The sequence below is a fragment of the Toxotes jaculatrix genome, chromosome 8 (assembly GCF_017976425.1).
Source record: "Toxotes jaculatrix isolate fToxJac2 chromosome 8, fToxJac2.pri, whole genome shotgun sequence".
NCBI lineage: Eukaryota > Metazoa > Chordata > Actinopteri > Toxotidae > Toxotes > Toxotes jaculatrix.
In genome coordinates this window covers 6,074,712-6,090,649 of record NC_054401.1, presented here as the reverse complement: position 1 = coordinate 6,090,649, position 15,938 = coordinate 6,074,712, and the positions used below count along the sequence as shown (strand labels likewise).

At 39.6% G+C, this 15,938-nt stretch overlaps 3 protein-coding genes across 3 annotated transcripts; 2 read left to right on the top strand and 1 right to left on the bottom strand.

Annotated features, from left to right (window-relative positions):
- Positions 1-327: 327 nt before the first annotated feature.
- vsig10l (V-set and immunoglobulin domain containing 10 like) lies at positions 328-4,925 on the top strand. Its single transcript, XM_041045054.1, has 10 exons — positions 328-744; positions 1,104-1,433; positions 1,851-2,123; positions 2,254-2,520; positions 2,790-3,035; positions 3,337-3,429; positions 3,988-4,107; positions 4,200-4,240; positions 4,478-4,564; positions 4,656-4,925. The coding sequence occupies exons 1-10, from the start codon at positions 672-674 to the stop codon at positions 4,728-4,730; spliced, it is 1,605 nt and encodes a 534-aa protein (XP_040900988.1). The 5' UTR covers positions 328-671; the 3' UTR covers positions 4,731-4,925.
- A 4,350-nt stretch (positions 4,926-9,275) lies between these two features.
- On the top strand, positions 9,276-11,486 carry lim2.5 (lens intrinsic membrane protein 2.5). Its single transcript, XM_041045209.1, has 4 exons — positions 9,276-9,453; positions 10,564-10,713; positions 10,942-11,076; positions 11,351-11,486. The coding sequence occupies exons 1-4, from the start codon at positions 9,276-9,278 to the stop codon at positions 11,410-11,412; spliced, it is 525 nt and encodes a 174-aa protein (XP_040901143.1). The 3' UTR covers positions 11,413-11,486.
- Positions 11,487-11,673: 187 nt separating this feature from the next.
- On the bottom strand, positions 11,674-12,661 carry LOC121186458 (free fatty acid receptor 2-like). The gene has a single exon (XM_041045208.1). The coding sequence runs from the start codon at positions 12,659-12,661 to the stop codon at positions 11,750-11,752; it is 912 nt and encodes a 303-aa protein (XP_040901142.1). The 3' UTR covers positions 11,674-11,749.
- Between the last annotated feature and the right edge of the window lie 3,277 nt (positions 12,662-15,938).

Genomic DNA, 15,938 nt, shown 5'->3' with positions numbered 1-15,938 from the left:
CACTGATCTTTTGGCATTTCTTAATTTCTTTTTGTTTCAACTCAGGAGTTTTCAGGAGTAATAAATATTCACAGGTATTTAAATTCACAGGGGTTTCTGTAATGGAAATTCATCTGGAAGTCAATAATAAACTCAACACAACTAATTGAACTGACAACATTAACATTCCAAGAACTTTGTCTCTATTTTTCCTGTAATTTGTACCACACTTCATGGCTCCTTCCAGGAAACTTTCAAGAACTTCTTAGGAAAATATGGACCTGTAAAATAAAGCGTTAACAAAACATGAAATCACAGTAGACACTTAGCATCATCTGCTTATTTAAATGAAAGTGTAAATTGGAACAATAATTTGCTTCCTAAGAAATTAGGCACAATGTAGGCACTGTTATGTGTTAAGTAGATGAGGGGCGTGGCCTCACATGCACAATCAAGGCTTTGACTCAGCACAGGTGAGCTATTCATGTGCCCTTCAGCTCCAGCCCCAGAGGGCACAGGAGGATACACAGGAGGTTCAGTCACTGCTGCACAAGACACCAAGGACGGTTCTTCGCATGTGGTTTTATGTGCTGGAAGTACAACTACAAAAACAGATGACCTTGCTTTGTCATTGGGTTCTTGGCTGTTTTTAAGTTTGTGAGCTACTTGTTTTGTTGTCCTGTTTTTCTGAAATGACGTTGCTGGATGAAGTTTGGAGATTAAGTGCATTTTTTCTGGTTATTTTACTCAGACTTTCTTTTCGAGGTAAGATTAAAAGTCAACTCCAGGTTTCATTTTTTTTCAAGCCTGTTGCTTCTTTGCTGTGCTTAGTTTGCTCCATGACATTTGATAGAGAAAAGCCTGTCGATCTGGGAAAAGTGGTCTGTGTGCCTGTTGTTTGTCGGGGGTTCATGTTGAACCACGGTCACTCTGTTCATTTGTGCTTATTTTGAAGAGGAGCAGAGATACACTGTTAGAGAAAAATAAGCTCTTGCCACATATCAGCATTTATCACTTTGAAATGAACGTGCCCCTATGGATCACAGGCCATCACATATTCATAGGATTAAGAAATAAATACTGTATTTCCATTCCAACCTAATTACTTGGCTCTGTGTTGACAGGTGCGTACTGTCAACTGGTGGTTTCTCCTGTTGGGCCTACTAGGGTGAATGTAATAGCAGGCAGCAATGTGACTCTGGACGTGTCCTTCACTGGTGCCCCTGATCCAGTGGTTACCTGGTTTATGGGAGATTTACCTGTCGTCACATGGACTATTAACTCCGATACTCCCCCAGACGTAGCCAAAAACAACAGCAAGGTGCTGAGGATCGGGAAAGATGGATCCCTTACCTTTGTAAATGTTCTGCTTGGCTACACCAGTAACTACACTATTGAAATGACAAAGTCTGGATTGGAAAAAGCCATGACAACTTTCACGCTGAACGTATTTGGTGAGTGCCTCACTGAGCTCTGATTCGTGCTGTCGTAGTGGGCTGAGGATGTAATGGCTGTTTAAATCAACAGAGATAATATTAGCCTGAACTTTCTACACTGTTGCCATCACATAATTTTTGTATTTGCTTGTTCCACAATCTATATTGTTATATGCACTATTAAAAATAGGAAATTTAGCAACTTTAACATCTTCTATGGTAGAGTTTAATAGGTGCTTCCCTCTGCACTGTGTAATGTGGTCATGACCACCAAAAATATACTGAAATTCTCCAGGCATCCAAGAAGTTTAACAATTGATTATCTTTCAAAGAGTTGCCATCTTTGTAAGATATTACAGTGGTGCATTTGAACAGAAAACGGGTATAAAAACTCGTATGGCTTAAGTATTTCACCCTTTGCCTTCTCTTTCACAGAAAGCATCCGGAATGTGACACTGACCGTGCAGCCTGACTTTGTCAAAGAGGGAACTGACCAGTTTATCCTGAAATATAGCATGTTGAAAGGTGTAGTCGAGCAACAGATGTGGTTCTTCAATGGTGAACAGATAAAAACTAGCTCGCACTACTTGGTGGAGCAAAGGAGCCTTGTGGTCCTCAGACCAAACCGAAATGACACCGGGTGGTACACAGTGTTCCTGATGAACCCCTTCAGCCGTGTGGCGGCACACGTGAATGTCATTGTGCTGTGTAAGATTAATGATTTTCAAATTATTCTTCACTGCATCAATCCAGAGTGGGTCTTTCTAAACCCCTGTGTCTTTTTGCATCCTTTCGTTTTCTTATAACTCTTCTCTCTGTTCTTTGTGCGCTGTCACAGATGGATCAGATGAGCCTGTGCTTACGGCCCGTCCAGCTCAGCCTTTCTATGTATCAGGAGACTCTTTGAGCTTCTTCTGCCAGGCTGAGGGATTCCCACAGCCAACTGCTGAGTGGCTCTTTGGTGGTCAGATGCTTTCTGATTCTCACGAAGGAGTCCTAAATCTAACAAATGTACAGACCAGTCAAGGAGGTTCTTATACATGCACAGTGCTCAATGAGCAAACTAAAGAACAGCGCCAAAACAGCATGATTTTAAATATTTATGGTATGTGAAAAGCATGAGTTTTATCTTTTCGATGTTTGTATGTGATAGGATTCAGCATCTTGCACTTGTCCATATTACAGTAATTTGTCTTAAATTGTTCTCAGCCTGTTTTTTCAGTAGATCTATGGGATCAAAAACTAAATCCTCTGCCATCGTTGCATCTTTGATAAGTTAGGATTTTACAAATGCAAGGTTCTCACGTGACATTGATTATGTTTGGCAAAATATCACATGTAAACATGTTTTCACTCAATTTTCTCTTGGAACAGAGAAGCCGTCAGGTAACCCGACATGCTCTGTGCAGTTGGTGAATAGGAACTCTGACCTGCAGAATCACTGTCGGTGGTTGGGGGGGGCCCCGGAGACCAACCTGTCTTTCCCAGCACTGAGAAACACCAGCACTGGAGCGGGGAACTTCAGCCTGACTATCAACACCTCAGACAACCTCAATGGGAAAACTGTCACGTGCCTGGCAGTCCATGCAGTTGAACAGAATGAGTGCAATGTTACTGCAAGTAAGTTTTAGATGCTTCAGGATTTATATGATCAACAGTCTGTCATTCACAAAATAAAACATCTGTGAAGCCTTATCTTGATTATTTTTGACGTCTTTAAATACTGTAAGGATTGTATTGCCTTTTCTCTCTAATTTGGAGTACTACTAGAGTCAAAAGGTACGATGGACCCTCACACAGAGAGCTAAGTTATACCTGAGATTGCTCTTTCCCTTTAAACAAAGCTCTCCAGTCCTGTTATACCCTCAACTCCCTCTCTTGTCCTCCCCCCTTCGTTCACAATCTCCTTCTCTCTCTGCAGGGCTTTCAATCTCAGATTCCAGTTTGTTCCCTAATCAAGATGGAACCATTGTCACATTGGCCTGGGAGGGCCCACCTACTTCAGGTGTTAAAGGTAAAGCAGTAACTAACTCTAGAAAGGCCGCTCTGGCAAGATCCAGCTGGATTTCTCTTCACAGGAACATCTTTAAACCCCAAACACAAACCTACCCTTCTCGTTCTGAATTTGTACATGTCAGCAAATCTGCTTCGGGAAGAATGCCCGCACAGTGTTGACGCACAAACTGTACGTAGAAGATAGGGGTGTAAATATTGTGTAATGTGTGAAGGAGTGCTGTGGGAAAAAATACTTCAAGAACAAAAGTACTGTGAAAAGCCCATGTCAGTGTTTATGTCTCTTTCTGTCAGTTTGTAAGTATAAAAAATAACAGCAAAATCTTCCCAATCAATCAATGCGAACATCTTGGTCCTTGATCCCAACTTGACATACCGGTTTCGTGTCATCCCCAAAGCTCATATGACTAAAGGAGAGCCGTCTGGGGTCCATAGGATTGGTCCAGGAATGGCAAATTGTTTATTTGACTGTGTTTAAGTATCACATTTCTAAACACAGGATGAGGGATGGTGCTGCAGTTGTAAAATCGTTGGTTACTGTTTGTCCTGTTGATATCAGGTGAGGGGCTGAGTGGTCCTGCCATTGCTGGCATTGCAGCTGGAATCCCCTGCAGTCTTCTCTTCCTGCTCCTGCTTGGTGGTTTCATCTACCTCTGTGTCTACTGCAAGAAAAACAGAAGTGGGTGAAGTATGCTTGTTTAGCACCAAATCTGAATCAGGTCTTTGAACGCATTCTGTTATAAATAAATTTGACTTTCCCGTGATTTGTAGGTCGGCAGGCAAGATATCCAGTGTCCAGAGCAGTTGACAAGGTTAGAATCATTTCACTGACATAATCAATGTTAAGGAATTTGTCTAGGTGGCTTCAGTGCCTATAGATTAGTAAATAGTTGCAGTTGACAGGGACCTTGTGGAGTTTAGAATATATAACATGCTCTACATTACATGCATCAGATGCAGTACGTAGTCATTCATTAGCAAGTTCCACAATGGTGCAATTATTCATCTGTTACTTTGGTTCTTTTAGCTTCTTTCTTCTCACTCAACAGGCAGTAACGGCCCAGTCAGACACAACTCCTCATAACTTGCTGACAGGAGGGCTGAAGACTCCCCCTGATTACAACAGATTGCAGCAGGTAGTCTTTCACGTAAGACACATCAACGTGAAAGATCGTTTCTTCTGTTGATTTCTAATAAATGAACTGGCTTGTGTCTGTTTTCTTCCAGACTCCCTCTGAAAGATCAGTGGCTCTCCCCACATTTGTCCCTCCACCACCTGTCAGAGTTGCTACAACTGTCTAAACTCCACAGTTCGTTTTGATCTGTAAATTAAGTGTATATATGTTGTTTATTTTATTTTTTTTGGTTTTAATCTATAAGATTTTCTATATTTTTATTGTTATTTTAACTGAAACAAGGATCATTGTATGGTAATGTATGTATGATCAAACCAATTTAAATCTCTTGCAACAATTTATTGACAATAAATATAAGCTTAAGTTATATCTGTGCATTTGTACATATATGCTTTGCCTAATCACTTCAACACAAACCCCTAATGAAAATTCATTTTTTATGAATTGCAGGTGACATTTTTTTGTGTAATGTGACGCAATCTTCATTTTACATCATTTTCATGCTGTGACTATTCTTCAGTTCAGTCACTCAAACATCTGTGCCTTTGGGACTACATATAAAACAGTTGGGGTGCATGTGTAAGTGGCACGACTGGTTTGACCAAACATGGAAAAAGTGGTGAGTGCAGAAAATACTGTTTCCACTGTCAATCAAGGACTCAAAAAAAGAAGAAAACAAACAAAAAAACTGCTAGGTAATCTCATTTTTTAATGGCATGGTATTATATTACATATACAGCTGAAGGGGAAGAATATGTAAAACAAAGTTTACACTCCAACTGCATAACCAATTCAGACTTGTAAAACGGTGAAATAGTTTTATCTTTATGTTTTCCTTAGACCAGATCATGACCATGGGCGTTGCCAGAAGGGCAGTTGAAGCAGTGATGAACAAAGAAGGAAGATGGTGAGTGACACCTGCTCTGAACAATACTGTTTGTTGCTTAAGCAATGGATCATGGACAAGTGTTAGGCTTTAAGGTGAGGTCACACACTGAGGAGGTCAGCTTGCTGCCTTGGAAATGGCTCAGCCTGAGCTGTGAGTCAGTGTTGAAGTACATGCGTTACCCTGATGCAAACAGTTGACAACAGATTTTGTTGTGAGGAAACACATTCATGTAGTCGACAGACGTTTCCATCATGATGAATTGATGTTTTAAATGTGTGCAGCAGATGGTGCTGTTGAGTGTTGCTTGTCTTATTTCTCTCTGATTGGATTGGCTTTTATCAATTCAAATATTAGTGTAACACATAACTAAAAGGAAATAAGTTACAAGGCTGTTAGAAATATAAGTCAGCATTAATAGTCACACCATTTAAAGGCTCAGTCCCTGTTCTAAATATAAGATCGTCCCACAAGCAAGCATTAAGAACACAGGACTGGAGCCTGCTGTCACTCACAAACTGATTGGTAAGTTTCTGAAGACAGGGAGTACACAGAAATACCAACAGTAGTATAACCAAATACACAACGACTACATATTTTACTTCAAAATCACTGACCACTGTTGCTGATGCTGTTAAAGTCTCAGTTGCCACAAAAAGGTGTTATATTTAGATTTCTGGTCAGTTAAAAAAAAAGCTGCTCTTTAGCTGCTAGTGTTCAACCCACACTTTCAGAAAGTGCACTTGAAATGAGGAAGAGCTTATAATAATTACGGAAAGCAAGATTGCGGATTAATTGTCTGCTCAGAGCTTGTGTGCCGAAGATGACTACAGTTACATTGTTAGTCCTGCAATTGTCTTTTTTGTTTTTGTTTTTGCTGCACCAGACAGGCAGTCTCATCAGATGTATGCTTGTCACTGTGGACAAGACAGTGGTTCAGTTTGATGTTCTTATGCAACTTATTGCATATGCATCAGCATATGCAACTGATGGTAAACCGCCTGCCAGTGGCTTTTACATGGAGCAATAAGAAGGGTGGACTTTTCACAGCTCTAAACCCGAGTGTGCAAAACATTACAGTCATCTTAGAACTTGGTGAAAACATTTTACACTTCACATTAGTCAGTGTCCTGGGCAGGGTTCTGGGTGTGAGTACTTCCTGTCAGAGTTCACAAGATTTTATATAGTTGTTATACCTGTTTCCATATTTGAATACTGACCCAAATGACTATAGTTCGTGTCACAACTCAGCACGGCCTAGTTTTCTAACTCAGGCCAGATAACCATTTTTCAGCCCTTTCTATAATGTTGGTCACATGGTTTTCAGGTATACAGACAGGGTTCATCTTTAGTCAGGAGGTTGGAGGTTGGAGGTTTGGCCACCTCCATTTCCTCCTAGAGGAAACGTGGTTGTCTGCAGCTTTGAACTATGCTATTTCTCCAGTGTGCTTGTGAAACAGCCACCATGGTGCAGGAAATACACCTCCTGCATCATCAGAGTTTCTCAATCCTTCATAAATGATACTGACATTTACCAAAATTCCACTGAACTTTATGTCTCTCGTCATGTATCATGGCTGAATGTGTAATCAGGGAGTTGTGGTGTGGTGTGTTGTGGTGTGGTGTGTTAATGCAAGCTGAAGACGTGACTTTTTTCATGCATCCACAATGGAATAGCTTTATTGTGGTTAACTTTAGAAATCTTTGTTTAAGGCAGTTTGTATATTTCTGAAGATGGTTGCTCGGGTGTCCCAGTGGACAGAACCGAATATTTATCATATTTATCTTTGTAAAGATAGATACATAGCTGTAGAATATTATTGCTAATATTAGTCAAAATTTTAGTTACATGTTTACCATGCAGTATTGGTTAGCCTTTTTCTGTCAGTGCAACCGTTGCAGTGTAACCACATATTCACTGTGAACATTTATATCACACAGTAGTGTTTAATTTTATTAAGCGGCTCTTTGGTCATGTGTCAGTTCTAAACGTGTATGTGTCCCCATGACCACACCCCAGCCACCCTGAAAGAAAGTGTGCACTTCAGCATGTTCCATTGACCACTGCAGTACTGCAAGCCTTTGCACATCCACAGTTCCAGAACGCCTAATAGAACAACAGACAAGGACTGTGGCGCAGTGGCCTCGTATCCCAGACCCTCCCCCATCCCCCAACACCATCACCCCTCCCCTTTCCCCTGACCCCTAAAATACTCCCATGTAGTTCAGTGTGAAAGAGTCACGTGGCTTTTGGCCCATCAGCTCAAGTGCATTTGTTCTGTGCTGATTGTTTTAAAGGATTTTGCCTCCATCAACAGAAAAGTGGAGGGGATAACTTTTTGGAATTCAGCCTAGGGCTTCCTCTTTGACATTTCGCTCACTCCTGGCTTGCACTCTCTCTCGCTCTTTCCCTGAGGAAAGGCTGACACTTAAGAGGATTGATATATTCTGAGGAATTCAGGTAAGATGATGTCAGGTCTTTTGTTAATGGCTGTTGCCACTTAGATGATAAGAATAGATAGCAAAAATAACAAAGCAGAATATGTATCATGCCGAGCTAACCAGTGAGCGTGTGTCTCACAGGTGGGCCAAGAGGGCCTTGACTATGTGATAGTAACAAGCTTTCAGGGTTTTAGCTTAAGATATTTATGTTCAGTGTGAGTATTTTGTATAAATGTGTGTTAGATTGTTGAATATTATTTTTTTCTAAATCTCTATTTTTCATTACACATAGATTGTTTTTACAAAGTGACACATTTCTCAGGATTTCATCTCGAACCTTGAGATTTATCTGGTTCCTTTCACAAGTATAGATCACTGTATGGTATTCAGACCCGCCACCCAAGCGTGTGGATGATGCATGTTGTCTCTGACAGCTTAGAGCCAAATTTACCCCGTTGACACAGACATCTGAAATGTTCTGAAATGATGATTCTTTTGACTGATTTACCAAAGAATGATCTTATTTGTTTTCATCTAAGCTGCTGCCATGTTCCTTGCTTTAAAACTTAGTATTTAATTCTAGGCCTCATTTGTGTCAGTCACCAGCTTCACTCACAGCATTGTTCGTTGTGTGAGAGTTGAATCACATATATTTGTGACTTGTGCAGTAGTGAGTATAAAAACACATGTTCAAACAAAGACAGAGCACATGTTGCTATGAGCTGATTGTATTGCAGTTGGTATGATTACTCAGTCCAGGCCAACAGCTCTCATGACAAGTTCTGTGCTTTGTTGTTATAGCTGCAACTGCGTAGTTAGGGCAAATTGATAAGCATACATAAACAGACTAACATGTACTCCATGTAACTTTAGGCAGAATGAGGAACTGTAAATGTTGCTGCTAGTAGACCAGTGCAGGCCTCGTATTCATATGACAAACACAGTATATCTGAGTTGATAACATGCAACTGACTCTTTGCCCACTCACAAATAGTCTACAAGGAGTTACTTCTTTTCTTCTTTGAAATGTAGAGGTACAAATTCAGCCCTGTCTCTTAAAGGTCAAGTAGTAGTTAACAAAGATGGTGTGTGCCAGAAAAAAAATCTATTTTAAGCCCCTGTGTAAATCTAAACAGGAAATATTGTCTTCCTTTAATCAGATACTTAGGTCACAGTGCTCTTAGGTCACACTGCTGTTGCATCTACACCTTCAAGCCATTTCTGCTCCCTTGATCATTTTTTTTTTTTTTAAACATTATAACCAAAGCTACTAAATCTTCTCTTAGAAAACTGTTAACTTCATAACTACAAGCTCACAACTGAATCTTCTTGTTTTCTTTTTGCACAGTGCATAAAGCCTTAACCGCTGTCATAGTGTCACTCATGATGTACAGCTTCATGGGAGGGGGCCTGTTTTGTGCCATTGTGGGGAACATCTTGTTGGTGGTCTCCACAGCCACAGACTACTGGATGCAGTACCGTCTGTCTGGTAGCTTTGCCCATCAGGGCCTGTGGAGGTACTGCATGTCCGGCAAGTGCTACATGCAGACTGACAGCATTGGTAAGTGGGAAAATATCCTTCACAAATCCTCCTCTGATCTCCCTAAGGCACATCAACACTTACCAGAGACTATATCAATACAGTGTTGATTATAATTATCTCTTCTTTTTGAGGTAAATTAATAAAATTTATGAGGCGACTCTCACAGGATAAGGCTACCATACTGGCAGACTAGAGACCAAGAGGCTACATTCATGCTAGCAGCTCTGTGAGGCTGTGCCTGGGCACACTGGAATGCTAATATGGTCACAGTAACAATGCAAATGTGATGTTTACTCTGGTCACCAACCTAGTTTAGCATGTTACCATGCAAACTTACCAATTAGTTGCCTACAAACAGAAAAAAAAATCAGAGGAGGAGGGCATGTTATTTATTTTTGCAGGTGTTTGCCCATAAACCAAAGAAACTGACTTATTAAATTTTTGACCTGACTATGGTGCTCAGAACAAAAAATGCCAACTTCAAGGTGTCAGTGGGGAAAATGTTAGGGGATAACCAAAGTCATTAGAATACATTAGAACTATGAATTTCTGTAGAAACTTTAACGGCCAGTCCATCTTAAGGTTTAATTAGGTATTTTAGTCTGGGCCAAAGAGGTGGACTGACCAGCTGACAGACAAACATTGCCATCCTGACAGTGACATAGGTAGGCAATGTAAGAGTACTTAAAAGACAAGTTATTAAAAAACATGATATTTATTATCGGACTTGCTGGTTATGAAACATCTTTGTCTCTCAGGAGTGTTAAGTCACCATTGCAGTAACATATATTACTTCAACCTTCTTAACTTCCTCTTTCCTCTTGTGTACAGAATACACAGGATGTAAACTGCTGTTTTTTGGTGTCAATAAAAAATTCTCAAGCCACTAAATTTGGGTGTTGCTGCTGCTGCTGCCAGATAAAAAGTGTTGGTGTCAAATGTAGAGAAGTTCCTCTGAAATCTAAAAATCTAAAACATTTTGTAGAATAAAATGTCTGTGTGAGTTAATGTTTCATGGGTCTGTAGAAATATTAGGAGATGAAAGGTTTATAATTTTCAATTTAAATTCCTATGTATGTCTTTATATTGTTTTGGTTTTTTTCTGTCTCTTGTTTTACTCCTCTTCAGCCTACTGGAATGCCACCCGTGCTTTCATGATCCTCTCTGCCATGTCATGCTTTGCTGGCATCATTGCAGGAATCCTCTCCTTTGCCCACTTCTCAGCCTTTGAGAGGTTCAACCGCTCATTTGCTGCTGGGATCATGTTCTTTGTTTCAAGTGAGTCACAGTTACAGTAACCAAATAATGTCACTGTTGGGTTATCCAACATTTCATTCGCCATGAATGATTAGCTAGTGAATTTGCTTATCATGTAAATCTTCTAAGCCAAATTTCACTAAGGCTGCCATCGAAACCGTAGGTGCACAATGTTACTTTCAACTAAAATGACCTTTACTGTTGCAGATGTTAATTATAACATGTGTCACTCTGTGCCCACAATGCCAGCTCTCTTTGTTCTGCTTGCGATGGCCATTTACACCGGGGTGACAGTGAACTTCCTGGGCAAGCGTTTTGGTGACTGGCGCTTTTCTTGGTCCTACATACTAGGCTGGGTGGCACTGCTCATGACCTTCTTTGCAGGTTCGTTCATATAAAACAGTACAGTAGAGTTCAGTGTAACTGCTTTATCTTACTGATAGTAAACCAAAGCAATTTGAGTTCTAATGTGAATATTACACAGTTATCACAAACAAAATTTCAAACACAACAGAAAACTGAAGAGTCTTGCCCGTGAAAAACAAATTTTCTCCCCAATAGTTTATTTTAATGCCACTATGTTGTATTGGCCTGTCTCTGTGTAGAAATAAATTTTCTGCCATTTCACTTTGTAGCTGACTTATGTTTTGTCTTGCAGGTATATTCTACATGTGTGCCTACAGAATGCATGAGTGCAGAAGAGTGGCTGGCCCACGTTAAAGTAAACAGGAAATACTGCGTAGGTGCAAAAGGTGCAAAGGACATCAATTCCCATTCAAAAATAGAGAACGTACTGTAAAATAATAAAATTTGGATTTTTGCAAATGCATAAAATATGTCTTGAGATTTTGTCACGTTTGGGACAGAAAGCAAAACAGTTCCCTTTAAGCAGAATCAGATCACACTGAAGATATCTTAAATATAAATAACTGCTAAGTATGAGCACAGGTCAAGTTAAAGAAATCTGTAGAGTACTGCATATCCATAGATAATGTCTGCAATTTACAGTACAATGATAACTTGAGGCTGGACATAGCATTGAAAGTGTATTTTTCTGTTAGCTAGAGCTTGTTCCCTGCTTTTGTAATCCTGAAACAGCGAGTCCACGCTTCCTGAAAATAGACTTCTTACTTGTGCAGCGGAAGATGGAGGAGGAGAAGTAGAAGATGACGGGATCAATACAGGTGTTGAAGGTGCTAAGCAGCAAGGTGTAGTACCTCCATTTTGGGCTCTCACCCTGGAAGTAACCAAATACATGAGAGAGATTGTATGGCACCACACAAATGAGAAACACAGCTAAAGTCCCCAAGGCCATGCCGATGGCCTTCTGCTTCTGCATTCGGGATATTCTGGGGCGGCTGTACAGGATTAAGATGCAGTGCAAATAACAGTAAACACAAATGAGAAGAGGTACAAGGCACAGCACAAAGAAAAACTCCAAGCGTACAGGAAGGAGGACCTCCAGTTGCTTCTTTGTGAAGTTCTCATAGCAAACAGAGGAGCTATTGCTGGATAGGGATGGGTGGTGCTGGGTGATGAAAGTGATGCTGCAGTGTGCTGCTGAGATTAGCCAAATAACAGCACTGATCACAATTGCATACACAGGCTTTTGCAGTTGGTGATAGGTGATAGGAAAAGCTACTCCAATGTAGCGAACCACACTGACTGCCATTAGCAACAAGGAGCTGGTGTAGATTGTTGAGAAGAAGGTGAAGGAGGTGACGGAGCACAGGAAGCTGGGCAGATTCCATTTCATGTCTGATGCTGCCTCATGCATCTTGAGAGGAAGGATGATCAAGAAGAGCAGGTCAGAGACAGTCAGATTGAGTAGTAGGATGTCTGTTGGAAGTGGTTTGGAGTGGATCTTGACACTGAAGGCATAGAGAGCCAGGAGGTTGGCTGGCAGGCCTATAAGGAAGGAAATGATGTAAATGGAGAGAATGACCTCACTCTTCACCATCGGCTCCATTGCAACCCTAAAACAAAGGAAGAGAACAAACGCCAATAAAAATATATGTAGTAAGAGAGAGAGCTGGTATCCATCTGTTAAAAATAACGATTTATTTTGTGTACCAGTGACAATAGTTTCTGAGTTGATAAATCAGTTGAGCCTGTATGCATGATGTCATTTAACAAGAAACAGTGATCTTGTTTCTGACACCAAATGGACAGAGATTCTAAGGAAATATATATAGATATAGATATAGATATAGATATCAGAAAACAGGGTCAGAAATTGTTGTCAACAGAGCACACTCGATGACCATGATGTTTGTACATTATGCACGATATTGCCCATCACCTTACTAAGCTACTATGTTGGCTTTTCCTTGGTTTGGTTTGTCACCTGTCTGTATCTAGTCAAAGACATTTGATTTTAAAGAAGTCAAATCAGTATCTTGAATGGATAAAGTTTGTTAGGAAAATAACTTTTCATAACTCTGATCTCGGATCAGTTCCAAAACCAATGAGCCATAGTCAACTCTCAAGCTCAGATTCCAAACACCAGATGTGGAATTTCAAGAGCGAACAGGATCTGCATTGTTATGATTATGATTAATAAGGTAATCATATTTACTTACCGAGCAGTAGAAGTCTTCAAAAAAATGTTAAGGCTTTAAAAAAAAATAAAATAAATAAACAACCAGAGGTCTGTGTTGTTTGTTTTGCTGTGCCTTTCATCAAAAACAACTTGTGAGTTCAAAGATAAATGGGTATAAAATGATGTAAGCTGGAAACATCAACAATGATACTCCCAGTGTGACACACTTCTCTGCCTCTATCCTGAGCGACGAGCAGACACCACCTGGTTAATATTAACTAAAATGGAAAACTGCTGCTCGTGTTTACCTTTATATGTGTTAATAAAAGATCACCTCCTACTACATAAACGCTGAGCATGATAATTAGGTCTGGATTTCATCAGGCTATGAGTCTGCATCTTCTCAGAATTACGCCTACGCAACCACCATTTGTTTATCAGTCATCATTTGAGATAGACAAATTATTTTTCCATGTAGACAATTTAGGATATCATTTTTCTGAGCTCAGCTTCAGCATGTCATCATCACTATGAAGTAATTTGAGACATTTGAGGAACCTATTACTGTAAATATACCCTATAACCTACAGTCGATTCGTTTCTGTTGCTTGGGAACAGCTTGCATTTTGGTTTCCTTCCTGTCAGAAATATTTACATGAGCATCAGTTGATACTGCAACAGGAAACTTCTCCTTCATGTTACCTTTGCTGTCACAGGCACTATTGTGTATGTAATTCAAGTTATTTTTCAAAACTCAGGTCACTGTGAATGATATCTTCAAGTCTGAATATTTATCTACCTAACTAGCCATGCTCCAATCTAACAAAAAAAAGGAATGTGTAGCACACAAATATTGTACCAGTTAATTTGTTTTAAGCAATGCACTTAAGTGGGAACGACTTTGAGGAGAAACAGCGGATGTCCTCTGAGCAGCAGGTTAGATTTACATCTGTCTATCATAGTGCACTTCCTGTGGAAAGTCAAAAGTACAGTTTTAATATTTCTAAATGCTGTGCAATAAACACAAAAGCAGCAAAAAAAAAAAATTCTCATAGGTGTTGAAAATGTTGCTAATTGTGGAGAGACTTAACAATCCATGGGCCCACAAAATGTAAATCAAATTTGAGTTGAGGAATTTACTTCTCTGCCTGCTCCCATTCTGATCCATATATAGTATTTTTCACATGATTCATGCTTAAATGATCTGTTGTGAGTGGTCGTATTCTGGAGGGCTGTAGCTCTGGTTGGTCTGCGTACATCTTCCACAAAACACAGAGTCATGAACACAGGACAGTCTGTCCACATCAGGGTTTCTCTCTGTTCCATATGGGCTTGATTGGATTTCTTCATCTTGTGATCTTAGTACAGAGAGAGAGGCTTTTCATACTTTTTTTTTCAGTTTGCTTTGTACTTACTCAATGGCATATATAAAGCCTAGTATCTGTGCTTAGATTGAAAATCAGCTGTAACAACATTTTTACAGTTAGACTGATGATTTTGTATTGTATCATGTCTGCACATTACTAAGCTGATTTACACTGTGGGACAGGAGAAAGTATTGAAAATGCTGAGCAGGTGTTTGATCTCTCATTATGTATTACACTGTGTCACTACAAATCATCTTTCTTTTGACACTTAAAGGCCTCAGGCATGATATGGACAAGAAGGATTATCTTACCACATGCTATGCTGCATGAATGAGTCTGTGATGATCTATTACTGTGAGGTCCACCACTTTACCACCACTCTTCACACCCTCAGCTTTATTCAGTCTCACACAGGAAACTTGTTGGAGCTCATTTAAAGCAGTCGGCCTGAAAGAGGGGAACGCCTTAAAGAGAGGCTCTCCTCAAATCTGGTACAGTAAACACTCACCGTACATGTCTAAAACACAGTGGTGAGGGTAAGATGCATATTCACATATATTTCATATAATAAATTTAAAATTAGAAATTGATGGAAATGTTCAGACCTTTTTCACAGCACACATTCTGACATGTTACAGCAGGAAAAACATTAGTGAAACAAATTTCATAAATGATGGTTGAATTACATCAAGCGTCCCAGTCCCAGTAAGCCTTAACCAGTGAGCCAGCATGTACAATCGCAGGACTCACCTAGAACCAACTCACCTAAATGGAATGCAGGCATCCTGTGTTATCAATTACATTTCTTGCAATGACAGACCAAAATGCCTTCTATGAAAAAGGTCTTAAAAGAGTAAACAGATACACTCTTTGTCTCTTTTTCTCCGTTTATATTTACAGTCAGTTAAATTTAGTCAAAAAAACAAATGTTAAAAACAGTCTATTAAACAAAATACAGTATACAACGCTGCAGAATAAATGTGAAATAGCAGGGTCTCTTTTAATTTACATTTGACCAACATCAACATATAAATTTAACCCTGTGAGCCCGTACGTATCATATATGATACCCACATTTCTGGGACTCATTGCATCACCATCAAGCATAAACTTTGCATTTAACCCTTTTAGATGAACTCTTATGCTCGTATACTGACTCCTGGTAGACACTCCTCACTTTTCTAAATGTTTTGAACAAACAAAAAATATACTTAGAATTTTTTTTTTTTAATTTTTTTTTTTTACATTTTGTCAAAGGGACAAATAAAGAGTTCATATTTGAAAAATTAGAATTTTCTGACCATTCTTTCATAGTTCAGGTCTCACAGGGTTAAAAA